General features: G+C 44.2%; 1 protein-coding gene across 2 annotated transcripts in view; it reads right to left on the bottom strand.

Moving 5' to 3' along the window:
- AP3B1 (adaptor related protein complex 3 subunit beta 1) overlaps positions 1–24461 on the bottom strand; it is a 288775-nt gene that overhangs the window by 25942 nt on the left and 238372 nt on the right. For both annotated transcript variants that reach the window (XM_062212530.1, XM_062212531.1), the window contains exons 23-24: positions 10845–11076; positions 5024–5108 (exon numbers count right to left, since the gene is read on the bottom strand). In XM_062212530.1, the coding sequence (XP_062068514.1) occupies positions 5024–5108; positions 10845–11076 (317 nt within the window). The remainder of the gene's footprint in view (positions 1–5023; positions 5109–10844; positions 11077–24461) is intronic.

Below are 24461 nucleotides of genomic sequence, written 5' to 3'. Positions count from 1 at the left end.
AATGTGTATTTTCTATACTCAACAGTTCTTTGTAAACACACACATCTTAAAATGTGGTCATCTCAAGCTGTCCATTTATATTTATAATGAAGGTCAAGGCTCAATGAACACACATGTCACATTGTGCTACCAATTTGCTAGGAGATTTTAGAAAAATTTCCATCTTCTTGATCTTACATAAATGTGATAAGAATGCAGGACTACTGTGAGATTGAACACACTGACACACGGGACACAGGTGTTCAGACCATGCCAGCACAGTGCAGGCACCTGACACACGACTGACACACGGGACACAGGTGTTCAGACCATGTCCAGCACAGCGCAGGCACCTGACACACGACTGACACACGGGACACAGGTGTTCAGACCATGTCCAGCACAGTGCAGGCACCTGACACACGGGACACAGGTGTTCAGACCATGTCCAGCACAGTGCAGGCACCTGACACACAGGACACAGGTGTTCAGACCATGCCAGCACAGCGCAGGCACCTGACACACAGGACACAGGTATTCAGACCATGTCCAGCACAGCGCAGGCACCTGACACACGACTGACACACGGGACACAGGTGTTCAGACCATGCCAGCACAGCGCAGGCACCTGACACACAGGACACAGGTATTCAGACCATGTCCAGTACAGCGCAGGCACCTGACACACGACTGACACACGGGACACAGGTGTTCAGACCATGCCAGCACAGCGCAGGCACCTGACACACGGGACACAGGTGTTCAGACCATGTCCAGCACAGCGCAGGCACCTGACACACGAATGACACACGGGACACAGGTGTTCAGACCATGCCAGCACAGCGCAGGCACCTGACACACGACTGACACACGGGACACAGGTGTTCAGACCATGTCCAGCACAGTGCAGGCACCTGACACACGGGACACAGGTGTTCAGACCATGTCCAGCACAGCACAGGCACCTGACACACGACTGACACACGGGACACAGGTGTTCAGACCATGTCCAGCACAGTGCAGGCACCTGACACACGGGACACAGGTGTTCAGACCATGTCCAGCACAGCACAGGCACCTGACACACGACTGACACACGGGACACAGGTGTTCAGACCATGTCCAGCACAGCGCAGGCACCTGACACACGACTGACACACGGGACACAGGTGTTCAGACCATGCCAGCACAGTGCAGGCACCTGACACACGGGACACAGGTGTTCAGACCATGCCAGCACAGTGCAGGCACCTGACACACGACTGACACACGGGACACAGGTGTTCAGACCATGCCAGCACAGTGCAGGCACCTGACACACTACGGGTCTCCTCTCTCCAGGTGGGCCAACGGAAGATTGCTTTTGGGTAAGACGTTGGCAGTCATGGACATGGAGCTGGGAAGCAGGCATGCGAGGCCTTTTCTCCCCACCAAGGCAGAAGACGCCCTTCGCCCTAGTGAAAGGGGCTGGAGAATATAACTCTCTTGGAGAGAACTTTTTCATTTTATTCCTCTTTTTCTTTTCTTTTCTAAAGATTTATTTATTTATTTGAAAGTCAGAGAGAAAGAGAATCTTCCATCCACTGGCTCACTCTCCAGATGGCTGCAATGGCCAGGATTGGGCTAGGCTGAAGCCAGGAGCCAGGAGCTTCTTCCCGGTCTCCTACCTGGGTAGCAGGGGCCCAAGCCCTGGGGCCACCTTCCGCTGCTTTTCCAGACACATTAGCAGGGAGCTGGATCCGAATTGGAGCAGCCAGGACATGAACCCGTGCCCACATGGGATGCCGGTGTCACAGGTGGCTGCTTTAACTGTTACGCCACAGTGCCGGCCCCGGTTCATCCCACTTCTGACCATCCTTGCCTCCTCTGCACAGCCCCAAACCCTCCTGAAGGTTCCCCATACCCACATCAAAGTCTCTTCAGGCGAGTGGTTTGCTTTCTTTACAGTGCTATTCTTCGACCTCAAATTTCGTGTGTATGTTGTCTGCCACCGGTGAAGGCTGGGAAGCCAGGGGTTGAGAGCTCCTTAGTTCCCTGATGAACGTAGTAAGCCTTCAAACTTCCAGCTCCTCACTTTGTGCTCGAGGCTCCGCCAGAGTGGTTCTTACCGGCACAGCCATCTTCTCCCGTGAGTGTTCTGCCCTGCGATTTCTATTTTCTCTGCGATTGTTTACCTGCTTCCATTTGCTTTCACTGCCAATCGTTCTTTACCGCTTCTGGTCAGCTAACAGCATTCTTTCTTGTTTTTTAGTGTTAAGTCTCTTTTTTTTACAGATGTATTTTTTGTCTGTCTAAACGGATTTTTGGACAAAAGGAAGGGTGGATGCAAGCGCTCAGTTCTCTAATTTGATCAACAACGCTATTTTTCACAGTGTTTAACACATTCATGCTTGCTGATCACAAGGGCGCAGAACTGTCCATGTACTGCGTCAACTTCTGGAGAGACATTTATGTGCATTACACACATTTTCAATCTCAATCAATTTAATCAAGAATTTAACCTGACCATTAAAATACAGAAAAAAGGGAGACGTTAATACTTATCAGCTATATAGCTAGATATACAGTTACACAGCTAAATGTATATAACTATATGGTTAAATATACAACAGCTTTGTCTCTATCTGTGTAAATATAATGATACAGAATTAACCCAGAGGTAAAGTGAGGAACCTTCTACTCCTGTTCCTCTTCTCCTCATAAACAGAGCATCTGGAAGGCTTGTACTCCATGTCCCCAGCATTTCTGAAGTCTCCTTATCAAATATGCTCTCATTACCCATAATTTTGTGTATCGATTCATATAATGTATTTCAAGGAAAAAATTCAATATCAGCCATTCTCGCTTTTTTCCTCCTTCTTATTGAACTACCAAGACTAATACAGCACATCACTAAGCAAAAAGTGCTACTTACTATGCAAAAGGCACAGCCAGTGACTGGCATCCGAGGCCAATTGATCTCCCCATTACCACTATCTCCCTACCCCCACCAGCACTACTATGAAGCTATTGATTTAAACACTGTCGATCGGTTTCCATTTTCTGATTTTGGGCAGGCCAATTAAGAAAGTGAATAATTGTGATTACACTGCTTCAGGATCAATTACACTTGATGTAAGACAAAGTGCTCTTTTTGGAACACACAAAATAATTTTTGATCTAGTATTCTTTTGTGCTTAACAAAATGCAAATAACTAATATATACCATTACAACAGAAAAACAAATTAATAAGAACACTCATAATAGCTAAGGTTATTTTCTCTGTGAAATAAATTTACCATTTTCCTAAATTGTACATAAGAGAAACTGAGAAAAAAGTTGTTCATAAATACTCCCTAACATAAAAAAATGCATTATCCTTAAAGGGCTTAGTTAATTGCGAAAGATAAAACGCAAATCCTGTCCAGAAGTTTTCTAACAAAAATACTTAAAACCCTCCCAATTACACAGAAATCAAAAAAGGTTCTTTATATAAACTGGTAAGAAAAAGGAGTTTCTTTTAGTTTTTAAATGTTGGTGGAACTTGGTATGTGAGCTGTGTCGTTGGGTTCACATTGTCCAAATCATTAAAATGAATGCACCTCTGGAGCTGGAGGTAAATCTATTCAGAGTGATGTTACTCATAGTCTGGTGTTCAGTAATATTGATCTGTGTTGTTTGTCTAATAGAAAAATAATAAACAATTACTAGGCAATGTTAGGAAAAGTAATCAGTTTTTATATATCACTAATACAGCAGACCTCCCAAAACATAAAGGTGATGATCTGCATAAAATCAATGTGTTATGCTACATTGCTTATATTCATCACTGCGGGTTCCTGGCAATAAAAGGTGTAACATTATGCTGCAGGTACTGGTACACTGCAAAGATGTAAAAGTGTAGAAATTTCTTCTAAAATGCCTACTTCCTAAACTTGGGAGTTTTTTAAACCTAACAAATTCTGTTTTAAGATAGCTAAAATTTAGATAAATAAAATGTCTCAATTCTTTTTGGAATTAAAAAAATGCAATTTCATCTGAAAATAAATTGTACCCTACATCAGAAAAATGTAAGAAGGAAGTTGAGGGGCCAGCACTGTGGCATGGGAGGCTAAGCCTCTGCCTGCAGCACTGGCATCCCAAATGGGTGCTGGTTCAAGTTCCAGCTGCTCCACTTCTGATCCAGCTCTCTGCTTATGGCCTGGGAAAGCAGTGGAAGTTAGCCCAAGTGCCTGGGCCCCTGCACCCATGTAGGATACCTGGAGGAAGTTCCTGGCTCATGGCTCCTGGCTCCGGATCAGCCCAGCTCTGGCTGTCGCGGCCATTTGGGAAGTGAACCAGCAGATGGAACACCTTTCTGTCTCTCCCTCTCTGTCTGTAATTCTGCCTCTCAAATAAGTAAATAAATCTTAAAAAAAAAAAAAAAAAAAGTTGAAGTTAATTCTTGAAGATGCAAGAATATAGCTTTTAAAGTGATGTTGCTAAGAGTGATTTTCATCAGAAATGTATGAAATGTATAAAAACAGTAACACAGAAATCTACTCCTGAAAAAACTCTTTTAAACAGTATTTAGTAAAACCTTGGTCAACTGCATAAATGCTCTCTTTTGATTTTCATCAAATGACATTTGTAAATTAAAGTGAAATGGGACACAAAGTTTAAGTTCAGGCACTAGAAAATCAGTAATCCCCCTCTTGAGTTCAGGGTGTCTTCGGACGATGCCATGTCTCAAAAGGTATTTTGTCTCAGCTGCCCAATAGTTTTTTTCAAAACTGTTTTAAAAAGTTAAGTAAGAATAATTACTTAACATTACCACTTTCTTTAACCAGCAAACAGAATTTCAATCATAAATGCAGACCAAAATGGCTAGGTGTATACCGACCGAACACCAAAAACACACGCAGCTATCACAATGTACAGACCTATTTCACCTTGGACTGAATGTTACCAAGGAAAACACATCTGTTCAAATATTTTTGTCTCTCACAGGGAAAAAGCTTTTGAGAGCCTGGTTTTTAATCTGCTTTCCTTTACCAGCAATACAAAAAACAGAACTGAACTTACCACAACTGGAAGCTGGCAGTCTGAGTCGAGTCACAGAAGTCAATGCCCATTGAAACAGTAACGGATCCCTCAGGCTCGAGAGAGTCTAGGAAATGACGATTCAGACATGAGAACACAGACGATGTGAAAAAGGCAAACCAGACACTGAGAATTCATGTAATATCTGAAGTCTGGTTACAACAGTCACATCCAATGCCAACTTCTAAGAAAAATGTCAAACCAAGACTACGAAAACACATTAAAAGGTAATTTCACTATTTGGCCTAAAGGTTTTCTTTTTTATAACTTATTTTACAATATTCCATTGAAAACACAATTATTTATGTTTCAGAAAATATTTTTTCTTGTGAAATTTCAAGTGTGAAAAAACTGAGTCTACAGATGACGAAAGTGAGACAGAAATAAATGCATTCCTGTTTTGAATACTTGTAATGGACTTCGGGAATTTGTAAAAGATCATGAATTTAAAACTATGGAATAATTATTCCAGATATAAAAATGACATTTTAAATAATGTTCTAAATCTTCAATGCAAAAACATTCAAAATTTAGAAATGAAAATTAAATCAAAGTTAGAAGAAATTAAGATGTACTCTGAAATTACCTGAAGAATGACATAATTGAAAGTAAAATAAATGTAATGCAATTATTTCAAGAATCACTTAAAGAAAATTTAGTGATAGATCTGATTATTTTGACGAAATAAATAATAAAGTGACAACTTACAGATCTGGAATTTCTGAAGTTCAATTATCATCTAACCAAGCGTGGGAAATAACTATACTAATATACAATACTGTTTTTTTTCCCCTCAGTCGACAATGATAAAACTGAAGACAAACAACAGCATTTCCTTCTGCTGGTTTCCGAAGTTTGGTCAGACCCCGAGTAACTATGCGGCATCGTACACGTATTTATACAACAGACACCATCCACTCTCCTCCACGCCTTCCAGGACCTGCAGGCATCCCACAACACAGCTGCAGGCTTAGTTTTACTCCCTAGACAACCTCCAGAGGTAGCTGTACCTTGGCAAGCACTCTGACTTGCTAAGCTGACTGTCCTAGGGTGCGTCATTAAGTATGGCTTGACATTTACCATTCACCATGACAGACGACAGTGTAGATGAGACACAAGCATAATTCAACATGCTTACTGTATTAAGAATGATTATTTTGGGAGTTGGCACTGTGGCATATTGGGCAAAGCTGCCAACTGTGATGCCAGCATTCCGTATGGGCGCTGGTTCGAGTTCTGGCTGTTCCACTCCCAATCCACCTCTGCTAATATGCCTGGGCATGCAGTGGGGGTGGCCCCGGGCTTAGGCCCCTGCATCCACATTAGAGGCCAGGAGGAAGTCTGGTCAGGTCCTGGCTTCAGTCTGGCACAGCCCTGGCCATTTTGGTCATCTGGGGAGTGAACCAGTGGATGCAAGATTTCTCTGTCTCTCCCTCTTTGTAACTCTGCATTTCAAATAAATAAATCTGAAAAAAAAATTATGTCTGTCTCGCACAGGCTCTGTGAAGATCATGCCTTATAAAAGGGCACTTACACACTGACTTCAAAGTGCTGTGGGGGGACGGGCGTTGTGGTGCAGTCACTGAGGCTGCCAGCGGGACACCTGCAACCCCTACCAGAGGCCTTGTTTGAGTACTGCCTACTTGAGCTCCCAATTCGGCTTCCTGCCAATGTGCCCAGGAGACAGCAGATGACAGCCAAGTGCTTGGGCTCCTGCCACTCAACTGCAGGCATGTGGGGAGTGGACTAGCAGATGCATATTCCTCTCTCTTCCCTGTCGCTCTGCCTTTCAAAATAAGTAAAATCAATCTTAAAACAAACGCCACTGGGTTGCTCAGCAGTACACTGGCTTGCTGATTCTAGTTTGAATCTTGCTTGTTCCAGAGCTAATATTTACCTGTCTGCCCCACAAGTACCAGAAGAGTCACTGCCTAGATCTTTGGTGAACAGGCTGTACTGTGGGTCAGCTACCTATCACGTGTATGTATGTATGCAAGCATTTTCACAGTTATCAGTTCAGAGCTCCATCAATCAATGCTCCAGGCGATGCCTTAGTGAATTTGTAACATCTTCTGTGCCATAAATACATTGGGGTTTGCTTGCATCACCACGCTGGCAGCAAACGCTATCATTCCAAAACATGAGGCGTTTGCAACTGAGAGCTGCCTGCTTCGCGTGCTGTATTGCACTTGACAGAGGACAGCCCTGGAGTGCCTTGCTGACAGCAGTCTTCCACCGAGCCTGACACTGTCCTAGTCCTAGACAATGAACCGTGAGCTCAGCGGCAGGCGAATTCTGGAGGACGGTTCATGATCAATGGCATGTTTTATTGTAGGAATGCATCAAGAGCAAAATGATCAGCATAAAATTGTTCATATAATGACTTTTACAATATTTAGAACCAACCAAATTGAGGAAGCTCACCCAATTAGAAGACTATATTTGAATACTGCTTTCAGATTTACTGCTTTGTACTTGGGATGGTTATGCCGAAATGGCACTGGTTCTACCGTGCCACATCATTAATAACGAAAAATGAAATCATTCGGATGCCAGCTTGACGTGACAACTGACCAGTGAAATCTAAGAATTTGTCATCTGTTAGCACTAAGTCACCAAACACAGCACAAAGAGCTTAAGGGTATTCTAAAAAAATCTTGGGGTGCTGGTGTTGTGGTGTAGTGGGGAAAGCTGCTGCCTGCGATGCCGCCATCTCATATGGGTGCTGGGTGGCATCCTGCCTGCTCCATTTCTGATCCAGCTCCTTGCTAACGGTCTGGGAACATCAGTGCAAGATGGCCCAAGTGTTTGGGCCCCTGTCACCCAGGTAGGACACCAGGATAGAGACCCTGACTCCTGGCTCCAGCCTGCTCTCACTGCTAGCTGTTGCAGCCACCAAGGCAGTGAACCAGCGATGAAAGATCTCTCTGTCTCTCCTCTCTATAACTCTTTCAAAATGAATGAATCTTATAAAAAAAAAAAAAAAATCTCAGGGCTGGTGTTGCGGTGCAGCAGGTAGAGCCACCACCTGGAATGCTGGGTATCTAGCTGGTGCCGGCTCATGTCTTGTCGGCTATTTCAATCCTGTCTCTGCTAATGACCAGTGAAAAGCAGCGGAGGGTGGTCCAATTGCTTGGGACCCTGCCACCTAAGTGGAAGACCAGGATGAAGCTCCTGGCTCTTGGCTTAGGTCTGACCCAGTTCTGGCCACTGCAGCCATTTGGGGAGTGAGCCAGTGGATGGAGGATCTCTCTCTCTCTCTCTCTCTCTCTGCCTTTCTCTCTGTGGCTCTGATTTTGAAATAAACAATCTTTTGTAAAACCAAAAAAACCCATTCCCTTATGTATTTGATCTCTTTGAGAAAACAGCTTACATTATACCTGACATTGCATAGAACCCATTTTAATGTTGAAGACAGGACAAAATTCAGACAAAAATCATCGCATATTACAAAAACAAAAAAAAAATACAGGATGGTGACAAATTATAAAGCTATCAGATCCCTTAACATATGTGTTTGTGCCTAATAAATAAAACAAATATCTTAAGTACCTTATTTCGTAAGAATGTGAAAAGACACTATTTTTTTGTTGTTGAAATTTTTAAGATGTTTTTGGAGGGCTGATTTATATAGCATACTCAGTAACTCAAAGTACATGGGAAAGAACTCTATCTTGAAAGGATTTAAGCAATGCCAAAAAAAGAAAGAAACATTATGGTCATCAAAAATTACGTACGTGGCCGGCGCCGTGGCTCACTAGGCTAATCCTCTGCCTGCGGCACCGGCACCCTGGGTTCCAGTCCCGGTTGGCGCGCCGGATTCTGTCCTAGTCACTCCTCTTCCAGGCCAGCTCTCTGCTGTGGCCCAGGAAGGCAGTGGAGGATGGCCCAAGTGCTTGGGCCCTGCACCAGCATGGGAGACCAGGAGAAGCACCTGGCTCCTGGCTTTGGATAGGTGCAGTGTGCCAGCTGTAGCGGCCATTTGGGGGGTGAACCAACAGAAGGAGGACCTTTCTCTCTTTCTTTCTCTCGCTCGCTCGCTGTCTAACTCTGCCTGTTTAAAAAAAAAAATTACGTGTGCATGAAGAGGAAAAGTTGGTAAGTAGGACCATGATAATGCTGTACATTCAAATGTTATTCTGCGTTAAGGTTACACTACGGGATTTATTACAGTGATTTTTCTAGCCTACATAGCCAAACGGGAGGTCAACTCATCCTCATTAAGCCAGCCCTAAGAAACATTAACACTACTCAACTGTTTTGACCTTTGGGTGACATTTTTTAAAAAATCAAAAAAATTTGCTTATTTAATTTAAAGGCAGAGTTACAGGAAGAGGGAGTTCACTCCCCCCCCCCCCCCCCGTGTGTGTTTGTGTGTGTGTGTGTGTATTTCTGTGTTTCTCTCCCTCTCAAATAACTAAAAAATAAATACAAATAATACCCCTCAGTACCCATTTCAGATTACATAACCACATAAACAAACAAAAAACCAAAGAGATCTCTCAAGTTTCCGGATTATAACATTTCCAGGATACAACAGCATAAACTTTTTATCATTTTTAATTCAGGTTTTTCTCTAAAGTTTCTCCCAACTAAACCTTAGGATTTTCTCCACTTAGAAAAAACAGAAAGAACAGAGATGGATATTCTAAACACCACACTACATTAAAATCAAAGTCAGACAGACAACTGTTACATTTAAAGTTTTTTAAAGATGTATTTAAATGACAAGGTGACAGAGAGGGATTGAGAACTTTCACCCGCCAGTTCACTCCCCAAATGGCCACAAAGGCTGGACTGGGCCAGCAGACGCCATGAACCTACAGCTCCATCCAGGTCTCCCACGTGGTAGCTGGGGCCCAAGCACTTGGGCCATCTTCTGCTGCCTTGCAGAGTGGTTGGGGCTCAAACCAGTGCTCCAATCTGGGATGCCAGCACTGCAGACATCAGCTTAGCTCTCTGTGCACAATGCCTGCCCCCTTTGAATTTTTAAGAGGTGTACCTCTGGCAAAATACTTAAAAACTGCAAGGGTGGTAATAAATGGCATGAAAGCTGACTGGGGAGACGATATGATGCAACAGGCGTGGAGGCAGCTGTGGCTCAGCACCACTGGGCTGCTGTGTGGGGAAGACCAGTGTCCTCATCAGGTGCCTTGCCCCAAGAAAGTCAGATTTTTTGTCTTCTTTAAAATGTAAAAAACAAACAAACAAAACAGTCTAGAACTTCTAGTTGTGGCAACAGATTAAAAATATTTTAGAAGGCAATGTGGCCAAACACTGGTCATGTATTATCGGCCAGTCCATGTTCCATTGCTGGAATGGACAAGGCAGGCTCGTGTACCCCCCAGTCTCCACTCCCTTCACTTTCTACCAGAGAATGCAGGGTAGGGTCAAGGCAGGAGCTAAGGGGAGGGTCTCAAGACACCGGGAGGTAGGGAGCTCAAAAAGTTACACTGATTTTCTTGCCATTGATCTACAACCAGGCAGGGGATGAAGGTGAGTCTGAAGAGCGGTGGGGGGAGGCGACGCAGATGGTGACCGGGGACGACAGTGACAACTGCACACTCACGCCGGTGTCACTACTGGTACTGCTGCTGCCAGGGCCTCATCCCCTAAGAGCAGAGCAGTCTATGTATGTTCTATGGCCAACTCAGTTTAAAGAGAAAACAAATACGAACCATGCATGCTAATAAAGTCAATGAAATAGTTTTCTATTTTGTTTCTTTAAATTCTCTGACTTAACTTTCAAAATGAACACATTTAGTTACCAAACACCAGGTTTTCAAAGAGAATTGGTACTGACCTACTGGGCTGAACACGTGCATCCGCATGCCGGCAGGAAGCTTCTTTTCCCCTACGTGGATATGTTCTATCTTTCGGTCAGTGGTGTTACTCAGTGTTATCTGGACAGAGACCATCTTGGCGCCAAAAGTGCAAGGTGTTCTTGGGAAGAAGTAGCAGGCAGCCAGTCCTTTCCCACTCATTCGATGAAGCAGCACGTGCGTTTTCATGGGTACGAACACTGGAGGACTGACCTGCGCCACACGGGAAAAGGAAACAAAAGGCAAATCAGAGATACAGTTATTCCTGCTCTTAAAAAAGAAGCAAACATTTACATGATCTCCTGGTTTCTCTGAAGTATTACATAAACAACAAACATTAGGATGTTATGCATATAGATATTAGTTATAAATGACACAAAAATGCCTTAGAATATTCATCTTTTCTACTTTTCAGGCACATATTAAAAGACTTTTGACACTATAACCCTATTAGGAAGAGACTAATCTCATTTATATAAGTATACTCAATGCTTTTAGAGCTTCTGAACGTTTTTGTTGGCTTGTCGCCTATGTAGTCTATATTTGGCCATCTTGCATTCTTTTTTTTTGGACAGGCAGAGTGGACAGTGAGAGAGAGAGAGACAGAGAGAAAGGTCTTCCTTTTTGCTGTTGTTCACCCTCCAATGGCCGCCGCGGCCGGCGCATCTCGCTGATCCGAAGCCAGGAGCCGGGTGCTTCTCCTGGTCTCCCATGGGGTGCAGGGCCCAAGGACTTGGGACACCCTCCACTGCACTCCCGGGCCATAGCACAGAGCTGGCCTGGAAGAGGGGCAACTGGGACAGAATCTGGCACCCCAACTGGGACTAGAACCCAGTGTGCCGGCGCCGCAAGGTGGAGGATTAGCCTGTTGAGCCACGGCGCTGGCCCATCTTGCTTTCTTAATAGTTTAAATAGCTAAGTAATTTTTTTTTGGAGTGTTTCAACTACAAGACAGTATCACGTACCAATGACAAATATCCTGTACCTTCATTTCAAATATTACCTCACCTTGAATTCCTTTCCCAGTAAAATGAAGGCCACAACCTCTGGCTTACAGTGGCTTTTTCCTATGTTTTAACTATTAGAAAGATCTTCCACGTCCCGAGATCAAGAACTGTTCACTTACATTTTCTTCTAGACATTTCACAGTTTTATTTATCTATTTTTTTAATTCATGTGTGGTTGACTTAAGGATAGTGAATTTACATGTAACTATTTTTCTGCAAACACTTAGTCATCTCTATGTTTCACTGTATGTTCCAATGAATAGCCTTTCCTCAGTGATTTGTAAATACAAATGCTTCAGCCGCCCGTGCAGTAGGAGACCTTTCTGAGCTTTGATTCCTCTGTTAAAACCAGTACCACATTGCGTTAATTCTTACATCCCCACAATGTGATTCAATTTGGTAAAATGAATATTTCTTCGTCTTTCCTTACCTCAAAATATTTTTCTTGGCTGATCATCTGTTTCTCCCTCTACTGAATGTTAGCTTCTTAAATTCCTTCTCAACGTTATTCTGATTAGAACTATGGGCAGCGTATTAACTGAAGAAACACTGTCCATTCTAAAGCCACGTCGCAGTCATCCCTCCATTCAAAGATGAAGCACACTGCACATTAGGTTTGAGTGGACTGACATGGACAAGCTTTGCTTTGCTTTTTTTTTTTTTTTAAATCAATTTGTAATTAAAGAGGCCTAATCAAGATCTTTTCTAACAAGCATGCTCCCTCAAACTAGGTTATCCATTGTAACTGTGAAAATACAGATCATATCAACCTGTGCTCACTATGCTACTCACATCTGATATTAAAATGCAGCATTAATTTAAAATTCAACAAAAATCCAAGGCTGGTGTTGGCTGCCTGCATCCCATATGAGTACTGGTTCAAGTCCTGGCCAAGGCAGTTGCAATCCAGCTCCCTGCTGATTCGCTTGGGGAAGTAAAGGAAGATGGCTCAAGTGCTTGTGTCCCTGTCAACCACATGGGAGACCCAGATGGAGTTCCCAGCTCCTGGCTTTGCCTTGGGTCAGCCCTGGCTACTGTGGCCATTTGGGGAGTGAACCAGTGAATCGAACATCTCTCTCTCCTCTTCCCTCTCTGTCTGTCCTTCTCTCTACAGCTCTGCCTCTCAAATAAATAAATAAGTACGTAAATAAGTTAATCTTTAAAAAGTAAGCCAAACATTAAATATCATATGAAGGAAATGTTAAATAGTACCTTCTAAGCACCAATAAAACACAGTATTCTTTCTCCAAAAGCTCAACTTATAAGCTTGGGCAATTTAGAATAATCATCATAAAAATCTAAAAAATAGGATCCGGTGCTGTGGTGTAGCGGGTGAAGCCACCATCTGCGGTGCTGGCAACCCATACGGGCACTGGTTCGAGTCCTGACTGCTCCACTTCCCATCCAGCTCTCTGCCACAGCCCGGGAAAGCAGTAGAAGATGGCCCAAGTCCTTGGGCCCCTGCACCCAGGTGGAAGACATGGAAGAAGCTCCTGGCTCCTGGCTTCAGATCAGCTCAGCTCCGGCTATTGCGGCCAACTGAGGAGTTTACCAGCAGATGGAAAATGCTCCCACCATCCCACCCCGCCGCCTCTCCTTTTCTCTCTGTGTAACTCTTTCAAATAAATGAATAAATCTTTTAAAAAATTTACAAAATAAATAATTGGCTGAATTTCAAGTTTTGGTTCTATAAATTAATGGGGCAAGTGGCCTGTTCACTCTACTTTAGTCTTCTGATGACAACAACAGTTCACACATTAATTTTCAAGGCAACATCACTTCTATAATAAGGTTCTTTTCCCTGAATAGAAATTATTTTCAAAACCCTTCTATTTCCATGTTTACTCTATCATCATTAAGAACTCTCAAGGATTGATTAGCATAGCCTAAAAGAAAAATCTTTAGGCATGAACAATCAACCACACACAGAACACATACTATTTGTAATCCATGCTTATCATACACACACACACACACACACATATATTTACAAATATACAAAATACATATGTTTATAGTCAGCAAAAATCTTTTTTCCTCCCTAAATTCCAATGCCACTGAGGTTATGACAGTCAGCCTTAAACACAACTGGGACACGCATCCAAGTATTTATTTTGTTGCCCTCATCTCACATTCTGCAGTTTTACTGTAATTGCTTACAAAGCTATCACAGAATATATAAAGAAAAAGTGTGATCTGTGTCGCACTCACTCTCCTATACTCAACCAAGTTCAAGCCAGTAAGCATCTCCTGATGAATTCACGGTGTAAATCGGCCCTCCCTGACTATCCCTCAGGGTTATCTGTGGTAATACAGAAAGGTCTCTGTACTCTTCCACAGAAAGACAGATCATAGACACCTCGCTGCAGTAATAACACCTACTTGTTTAGCCAGAGAAAGGAACTGACAATGTCCAATTACGTTTTAACCTTTGCTTCCTAAGTTCATACACGTCATATTAAACCAAACTTCCCAAATATCTACATGAACTGCTCAGGTGACATTCTGTTCAATAAAACCATTGGGTTCCACAGTCCTTCAATAATTTCCATACATAGTGCACTTAATCCAAGACTTTTAATATTTTATATATCAGATTAGACACCTATATTCCAGAGATATGGATCATATATAAGATCTGTGGCTGCTTATCTTCTAAGATGCTAAACATCATGAATGGTTTTCTACTTCATATGTTATAGGTATCAATAATTTTACTAGACTAAAACAAAGGTAAATTAATTGTAGAATGACTTGGATTTCAGCTATAAAATGAGGGTTTAGGAACAAAAGGTAGATCCTTGTCAAGTCTAAACACAACAGCTCCCCTATGGCAGTCACCCCTTGTCTGTGGGAGTGTGTTCCAAGATGTTCAGCAGATGCTTGGAACTATGGACAGAATTCAACCCCATATATATACACACACCTGTGTGTGTGTGTATTCCACCTTTTTTCTCCACACATACATATCTCTGATAAAGCGCAGCAAGAGATTAACAATATTGATAATAAAACAGAAAATTATGAACACTGCAATAAATTTAAGAACTATAAATTACTGATTTCTGGCATTTTTCATTTAATATTTTCAGTTGGCTGGGATCAAGGAACATGACACTCTGGAAAGTGGAACCAGGGATAGGGGACACTACTACACACAACCTGTGAGCCATATGCAGCCTAGCTTTCACCACGTGGGAATGGAGGCTGGGAGGCTGGGAGAAGCGGAGCAAGTGACGTCATGTTGGCTACTGCTACGGTTCTAGCAAGCTGTCCTTCGTCCCTGAGACAGGAGTCCCATGTCTTCCACCAGTAACATCCCAAACCTTTCACCATTCTTGATACAAGTATATTTTATCATTGAAAGAGCTAAATTAACACTCGGCAGGAGCTAAGTGCAGCAGAGCTGTGCCGCAGCACTCGGCTGGAGCGGATGGTGGCTGAGGATCTGGCTCCCAGGGGTGCCTTTCTGGAAGCTACAGAACGGCACCGGGCACGATGGTGGCTTTGTTGATGACAGACTACGTTTTCCTTTGGCCTTTCCTTTCTCAAACACCATGGCTTTCTGAAGTACGATCAAATGTTGGGGCAGCTGACAAGTGTTCATTATGTCTTATGGCAACGAAGAACTGCAAGCTGAACTCTTTACCTAGAACAGTTCATCCTCTGTATAGAATAAAGTTAAATGAAAATAGATGATGGTAAAAAACAAGACAGGGAACAGGAGAGGGAAGAGGAAGTAGGGGGAGAGTGGGGGGGGGGGGCGGTATGGTGGGAAAAATTACTATGTCCCGAATGTATTTATGAAATGCATGCAAAAAAAAAAAAAAAAAAGAACAGCAACTCAAGACTAAGTGCTGGTTGTGAGGGAGCTCTGCCTGTACTGACCGTGGCTGAAGGCATCTGCCCAGTATACTAGGAACACTGCCACTTTTTCTTGGCGGACCCAGCACGTTTTTACGCCACTTCATGATCTGGCCACAGTTAACTGGCTCAGGTGCAACACCCTGCTCAGTGAGTCCCTCTCCACAGATTTTTGGATTTAGGATTTAGGAAGTAGAGCAGCTTAAATACTGAGATTTAAAACTATAGTGTTGTCTGTGGCCACATTTCCTGTGAGGAAAATGGAGGATAAAGCCAATGTCCACCAAAAGCACAAATGGGAGACAGAACTTGGTTCTGGGGGCTCCTGAGGTCTGGACATAGTCCTGCCCTTGTTGCAGCTTAGTTTTCTGTAAAGTGCTCCAGCCTTCCTGCCTGCATTTTCTTTCTTTTTTTTTTTTTTTCCTCCTAAGCTACTTCAATTGTATTTTTATCATTTATCTCCCTCAGTCTACTGCTGATGGGGATTAGTCTGATTTCAAGACATTAGCAGGTGGGGGGAAAACCTGTGAAGAGAGAACACATTCCCTTGCATCTTTTCCTCAAATGTTCGCAGATACAGAACGGAGAGATGAGGGACTCAGGTTTGCCGCAGACTTGAGTGAACTACACGTATCTGCCATTTCCGTAGGTATACACAGACAAATAATTAGTTTCATATGGTCCGACTAATAGACTGCTTCGGTTCAAGCTATTTAATCTTCCTTCCACTGGAAAGAAAGTCCTGATATGTGGGCAGTCCTCAGTCCTGGAGGCCCGTGTTGGGGTGAGAAAGCAAGGCCTCGCCCAATAAAGCACTGCTTTGCCTTTCTTTCCCATGACCCTGCGTATCCCACGACCATCTTGGGAGAAAGGCGGTCTTATGCAAGAATTAGGTATTTCAGGATTCTGTCCATGAAGAGCACCACTAATCATTAATTTCTTAATTCACTGTTTCATCTAACATTTACAGTATTTGTTGTGCCAAACACTGCACTGGGGACACAGAATAGAGACACGACAGTAGAGACACAGAGAAGAGACAAAGGTCCCAGTGCTCAAGAGGCTTACCGAGTCAGCTTCCGAGAGCTGACTGAGTCGGGGAGGGAGGTGCGCGCGGACAGAGGCAGGCACAGGTGAGAGCCAAGGCAGAGGTCAGGGAAGGGCTCCAGTTACCTGAACAAACTAAGTAAAACATGACGACTTCTCACTGCCTTCAGTGACCAGCGCGGGGTGAGCTGCCATCACCTCTCCCCTGGAGTACAGAACCGCCTCTTACTCCCCGCCCTGCTGGACACAGATGCTAGGCTCTGTTGAGTCTGTTCTGAGTGTAGTATCCAGAATTCATCAGTGAAAATACAGTTCTATCATGTCACCCTATGCTCAAAACTCTCCCGGGGCTCCCGACCACAGAGAGTAAAAAGCAAACAGAGGGGTTCGAGGGTCTTGATGTCAGGCTCCCCTTCGTGATCTCATTTCCTTTCCTCGGCTCACTGCCATCACCCCAGCTTCCCACTACACCCACCACAGGCCCTTGGCTCTGCTCTGCCTGAGGTACTGTCTCCAGGAACTCCTCTGGCTTAGTTGTGATCCACGTCTTCGCCCAGGTGTTACCGTCGTGAGGAGGCCTAACCCAACCGCATCTCTCGGCTCTGATTCCTCTTCCTTGTCCACAGCCAGTAAACAGCCTACCACTATATACAAAAAATTTACCTATTTATTAGGTCTACTGTCCATCTTCTCGTCTACTCTCCACTTTTAGGCTGAATGTCGAAAAGAGAATTTTCGTGACTCAAAGTATAATTTTATTATTTAAAATGATTATGGGGATTTGCAAATAATATGCCTGTAGTGTTGGTGACAACTAGACTTTGACGCTGAAGGCTCGATGGTACACTACTCCTGCAAAGAGCCTTCTCTTCGGGAGCACCATGTAAGCAGAGCTCTTGCTGGTTTTAAAGCTGACTTGACCTGCAGGCCTCAATTATACATAAATGCAAACAAATTAAAAGCCTTATCTGCTAAAGACAAACATGAAGGACAACTTACTACCTGGGAGGACTTCTATGATATAAACACTGATTCTTGAAATACCTCGTTCTAGATGTAAGCATCGTCCTCAAAAAGCTTCTACAAACAGCCTAGAATAAATGGCAGTGTCTGAAAACATTCCTTTGGATTCAACTGTTTAACTCCTAATGTTCAAAGAATTGGAAAATTTGGCTGTGTTCTAAGTGATGTGTGTCACCCTCCCCAATTCTTGAGCATGCACTCCGTGCCCTAACTGCAGGAACTATAAAATAAGAAGCCTCCCCAAGAGTTAACACAACGAAAAAGCATCAAGGAACAACGAGATAATCCTCTACAAATCTTCATATAGCACATGTTTAAATAATAAAAGCCGTTTGTGTACCTTTAGATGGTTTATGAAAATAAGCAATCAATTCTGCAGACACAACATTATTTCTAAAGGAAATCTATGTGACTCATGATGCCTGTAGATACACAGAGACAAACCACACATATTTTATCAGTTTATTACAGTAAGCAAATAAGCGTGGAATGAGAGTGCACATAACTGTCTACTTAGCGCTTACTGAAACATTTATAAGAGCTGTTATCTCCCTAATAACAGACAGACAGCGTGCAATTTTAAAGAGGAGAAAAGCTTCATATTTTTTAACACTTCACTAAAAAGTAACTGAAGAGTGTAAAATGAAAAATACTCTCTGCAGTTAGCTGGTAATGGACCATATTATCAACTCAAGTTAGATTTATAGGATACAAACTAGTCACTAATAGTTATTTTATGACATAGCATGTCTGCTTTTTTTTGAGATTATTAAGATTAAAGTTGTAAAACTTCTTTGAACATAGCTGTTCAAAATGATTGAATTATAAAATTTAAAATGAGATCTGAAAAATAAAACATGGAATGTCAAGTCAGTGCCTTGGAGTAACCCCGTCCTACATCTGCACCACTCTTTCAGCGATGTAAGCCGCCATGAAGTGAAGCCCTAGGAACACAATGTTTTCTGCTTTAACCCGGTTACTCGATCATTCTTAAGTATTAGTAATCTATTCTGTTTTGAAGTTCAAAAATATGAAGATCTTCAGAATATAAAATACTGTTACTGGATCTAGTTTTGACTGACTTTTTACAGCAGCATCTATTGGGATATAAAGTTCATAGAGATGATAAGATAATAGCTGTAAACAGCGAGAAAGCTTCATCTTTAAAATTAGTATTCTTTTAAAAGATTTATTTATTTATTTGAAAGGTAGGGTTACAAAGACGCAGGCTAGAATTTAATCCAGAAGACCTACAGCTATTTGACGAGAGGAGAGTCATTCAACTTGTCTGAGTGTGAATTTGAACGTTACAGGGTAACACCGACGCACAGGACTGCCCGACTGCTGGCGCTGGCGCAACGCGCCCTTCTGTGACATTAAACACAATGTTTGGTGCAGCACAGCTAAGACTGCCAGTTAGTGCTGTTAGGTATCAGCTCTGCCGAGCAGAAGGTTGCGATTCCTGTTTCAACAAACACCAAACGGTCTTTCCGATGCAGGCACAGACGGCGCCCCTCATGGAGCCGCAGGGAGTGCACAGACCTCAGGCAGCTAGAAAACGTGCACGTGACTTAGCTATGAATCAACAGCCTTAGGAGCAGAGTAAGCCCCAAAACCTTATCAATAACAGGGGATTAGAACTGTCTTTAAAATATCATTTATTCAGTAAGCTTGATGTCTCAAAGCAGATTTCCAGGGATATTTTCTCAAACATATACTACAAGGCAAAGGAACCTTAAAAAACTGTGAATGCCACAGCCTCACAGGAAGACTGCAACACCTCAAGGCAATATTCTACATTTTCGGGCCAGCGCCGCGGCTCACTAGGCTAATCCTCCACCTTGCGGCGCCGGCACACCGGGTTCTAGTCCCGGTCTGGGCACCGATCCTGTCCCGGTTGCCCCTCTTCCAGGCCAGCTCTCTGCTGTGGCCAGGGAGTGCAGTGGAGGATGGCCCAAGTGCTTGGGCCCTGCACCCCATGGGAGACCAGGAGAAGCACCTGGCTCCTGCCATCGGATCAGGGCGGTGCGCCGGCCGCAGCGCGCTACCGCGGCGGCCATTGGAGGGTGAACCAACGGCAAAAGGAAGACCTTTCTCTCTGTCTCTCTCTCACTGTCCACTCTGCCTGTCAAAAATAATAAAAAAAAAAATTCTACATTTTCTTTATCAAGATTACAGTATTAATAAAATTTCTGTCATGTGGTTGTCTGCCTCCAGTACTGAAAGAACGGAATCCTACTTTATAGTAACTTGAAGGGATTAGTTCATTATTTAAGTTACTGAAAAGTCTGATGAAGAACACCATGTAAAAAAAATGACAGTGGGGCTGGTGTTGCGCAGCAGGTTCAGGCACCGCCTGCAATGCCAGCATCCTGAAAGGATGCCGGGTGCCAGCTCAAGTTTGGGGCCAGCTTCCTGCCGAGACAGCTAGGAAGGCAGCAGCCGATGGCCCAGGTATTAGGGCCCCGGCCACCAATGTGGGTGACCTGTGTGGAGTTCGTGGGCTCCTGGGTTTGGCCTGGACTTGCTTGGACTGCTGCAGACATTTGGGGAGTGAACCAGTAGATGGAGAAACTCTTTCTCCCCATCACTCTTTCAAATAAAGAAACAATTGTTATCCTGAGACAGCTGGTGGGATCTGGACTGCAGGCGGCGAGACCTGGTTTTCCTCTTCCGGCAAATGGAGCCTAGTGCGCACATCCGGCCTGTCTCACTGACAGGTGACGAGGGTCTGGGGAGGCGGTACGTGTGAAACTGAGTTTTAAAATGTAAAAAGTTCACTTTAAAAAGGCACTGTTGAGACAATAAGTAAACTTGAGTTTTTGGTCAGCATTAAAAACCCAATCTGTTACATACTGTAGGGCCATGAGGTTACAAGTACATATCAAAAAGCTGACTCGCCATTGGAAAGAGGCTTTTACAACAATATTGTTGTATTTATTGACAGCACCATCCGAAGACCGTTAAAAGAGCAATCCCTCCCCCCATGTCCTTTTTCCCTTCTGTCAGCTGTGGGCGAAGAGGACTGCTCTCTAAAAGGTTTCTAAATGATGCTGACGTTAAAAAATACAGTATCACCATTCAACAGCCTTTTAAAGAGCAGTCCCAGTACGCTCTTTGTTAACAAGTGAGGGACGAAGGGACTGTTTTTGCAAAGGCTTTTAGAGGATGTTGTTAAAAGAATATATAGTGACATCATATTTAAAAGCCTTTTAAGTAACAATCCTCCTTCCCTCCCAATTGTAATGTCCTTGCTTCCACTTGTTTTGTACACACTGGAAATGGACAAGCCACCGTATGATTGGCAGCGGCAGAGATTTGTTGGCTGGGGAATGATGTACTGCTTTTAAAAAGGTTAGTGTCCAGAAATAAATCCAACTGTTCAAGAACACAGTTCCATCTCCACACAGAAGATGACCCAACTGCCTTGTCGTGGGCCTACGGTACGCTCTTGTTTTCCCTAAGAGTTCACAGAAGACGACACCTCACCAACAGGAGAGGAGACACAGCTCCGTCCGTCCAAGCCCCTGTGGCATGAACACAGTCCCATACTCAACTGCCACCTGAGTCAGGGGAAAATCGAAACTTCAGCTCCAACTCTGTTGCCTTCATTAGACTATTTCTGACCCACTGAGGCTGTTCTGCACGAGCAGATAGCAGGGGACACTTAGGGTCCTTTCCAAACTTAGCTGCTGGGCATGGGTGGAGGTGTGCGGGCAGGCGAGAGCTCCCATTTGGTTTAAAGCACGAAGGCTGACAGAGAGTAAGCTTTGTGATGGGTTAGCTCTGGTAAACTCCTGCACGTAACAGACCAAACAACAAAGACGGAGCCAGGGAAGCAATCATAGGGAGGAAACGATTTATTTCACTTCTGTGTTGCATCTTCTCAGGAAAGTATCACTTCATTTTAAGAAAGATTTCATATACAATGAAAAAAAGCCTTTAAAAAATCCAAAAACACAGTGCTCTAAGCATACTGTATTTGAATCCTAAATTTCAGTGTGGCCTTACCTTCCTCATTTTATTTTATTTATTTATTTATTTTGACACGCAGAGTGGACAGGGAGAGAGAGACAGAGACAGAGAGAAGGTCTTCCTTTTGCCGTTGGTTCACCCTCCAATGGCCGCTGTGGCCGGCACACTGCGCTGATCCGAAGCCAGGAGCCAGGTGCTTCTCCTGGTCTCCCATGGGGTGCAGAGCCCAAGCACTTGGGCCATCCTCCACTGCACTCCTGGGCCACAGCAGAGAGCTGGCCTGGAAGAGGGGCAACCGGGACAGAATCTGGCGCCCCGACTGGGACTAGAACCCGGTGTGCCGGTGCCACAAGGCGGAGGATTAGCCTAGTGAGCCGTGGCGCCGGCCCACCTTCCTCATCTTAAATTTCTAAGTGAATAAAAGTGTTTTAAGCCTCCAGGTTTACTGTGTGAAATCAGAAACAGCAGACTCACAGAGGTAATTGTGATGCTTTGTTGAAAACCACTGCACTGATGAATCCCTGTGCTGTAAAACCTGCCCATGGAACTTGAAGGGGAGGCATCTTTATTCTGCCAAAGGCCATTTGGATACTTTGTAACATCATTTGCACCCATACAAAATTGTGAAATTAAAAGTTAGCTTGCTACAGACTTACTGGATTTCAAGTCTCTCTCTCAGTTGCCTTGGCAGGGCCACACCAAATGATTTTGTGAGCCTTATACAGCTCCCCTGCAAACAGGCTGGACACTCCCCACCACCGTGTGCTAGAATGCAAACAACTTCAACAGCTGCTCGGTGATGTGAGCGGCATCACCAAGTCTGCTTCTCTCACAGGACTCTATCACAGGACTCACATTCCAACTACTACTGACATTAATAAATGTGAGTGCCTCTCAGACCCCGCTAGTGTTAGTCAGAATCATTTCACAAGGCTGACTTAAAAAAAAAAATCTCACTCCCCAACGACTCCTCCTCTATTTGTAATAAGCACCTGGAGCTGATTTTGATCCATCTGCGGCTAACAGGCAGGTGCTGGAACAAATAAAACAATGAAAGATGAACTGCCTCCGGAAGGCTCCCTTTAGCACACTGCACATGACCTAAGACTGACTCTCAGCCCCTCTAGTGGGCACAGACGAGGCCTCTGGCCAGTGTGCAACGGAAGTAGTGTGCATTAGTTTTATCCAAGCAAAGGGGGTATGAGTAGTAGTTGCCATAGACATCTGGGTGATGAGACACATACAGACACGTTCAATGGGGAAAAGGAAGAGAAACAGAAAAACAGGAGGGGTCTGGGTGTTCGGGACAATGAAACACTAGCTGCATACCGAAGGAGGGATAGGTGTTACACAAATAGTCTAGAAGAAACCCTTTAAAATGTGAATTTTGTCTAGATTCTCTCTCTCTGGAGCCTGTGACTGCAGGCTGTTGAGCACTGTGCCACTGCTGGCTGAGAGCTGAACTGGCCGGCACCCAGATAATGCTGGGGCACTCCGCCTGCCCACAAACACTGCTCAGAAACAGTCCGTGCTGGTCTGACAGACACTTGTGGAACAGCCAGACGTTTCCAGGTACAAGTCCACACACAGAGTACAGGACACCTTTAAAAGGACGGCTCTCTGCCGCTTTGGCAGCAGTAATAACTTCCTCTAACACAATCCCAAGGCACTTTCTACCCACAGACCGCCACTATGCTCATGTGCTGCTTGCCCGTCTCGATGACCCACTGCCCACACAAACGCTAAGAGAAGCCTTACGACTGGACCCAGGCTGCCACAGCTGACACCACAGCGTTCAGAGTGCAGGAGACATTCCACACGTGTTTACTAATACAAACATTCAGGTCTGAGAAAGAAAAATAACTTCATCGTGAAAACCATAGCCTGGGCCGGCGCTGCGGCTCAATAGGCTAATCCTCCGCCTGCAGCACCAGCACACTGGGTTCTAGTCCCGGTTGGGGCGCCGGATTCTGTCCGGTTGCCCCTCTTCCAGGCCAGCTCTCTGCTGTGGCCAGGGAGTGCAGTGGAGGATGGCCCAAGTGCTTGGGCTCTGCACCCCATGGGAGACCAGGAGAAGCACCTGGCTCCTGGCTTCGGATCAGCACGGTGCGCCGGCCACAGCAGCCATTGGAGGGTGAACCAATGGCAAAAGGAAGACTTTTCTCTCTGTCTCTCTCTCTCAATGTCCACTCTGCCTGTCAAAAACAAAACCCAAGTGTTTGGGCTCTGCACCCCATGGGAGACCAGGAGAAGCACCTGGCTCCTGCCATCGGAACGGCGCGGTGCGCCGGCCACAGCGCGCTACCGCGGCGGCCATTGGAGGGTGAACCAACGGCAAAAGGAAGACCTTTCTCTCTGTCTCTCTCTCACTGTCCACTCTGCCTGTCAAAAATAAATAAAAAACAAACAAACAAACAAACCATAACCTCTAAAGTTTTACTAGAAACAAAAGGGAAATGGCTCTTTCCACAGATAACCAAGTCTGAAAAGAATATAAAGGATATTTAGCTATATTCATTTATTCTCCCCAAACTACTCTTGGAGAACTGAGAAAAAACGAAATTTCACACAACCATGATATGTAATTTTTATGTCTAATCTGACAACTACTCAGATCATTACACTGCCTCCTGACATGTGACCGCACCTTTTGGTTGAAAGCTCTGGAACAGACAGAAGCAC

This window comes from Lepus europaeus, chromosome 15, assembly GCF_033115175.1.
Source record: "Lepus europaeus isolate LE1 chromosome 15, mLepTim1.pri, whole genome shotgun sequence".
Taxonomy (NCBI): Eukaryota; Metazoa; Chordata; class Mammalia; order Lagomorpha; family Leporidae; genus Lepus; species Lepus europaeus.
Note: the sequence above shows the minus strand (reverse complement) of the source record. Positions and strands in the feature narration are given on the sequence as shown.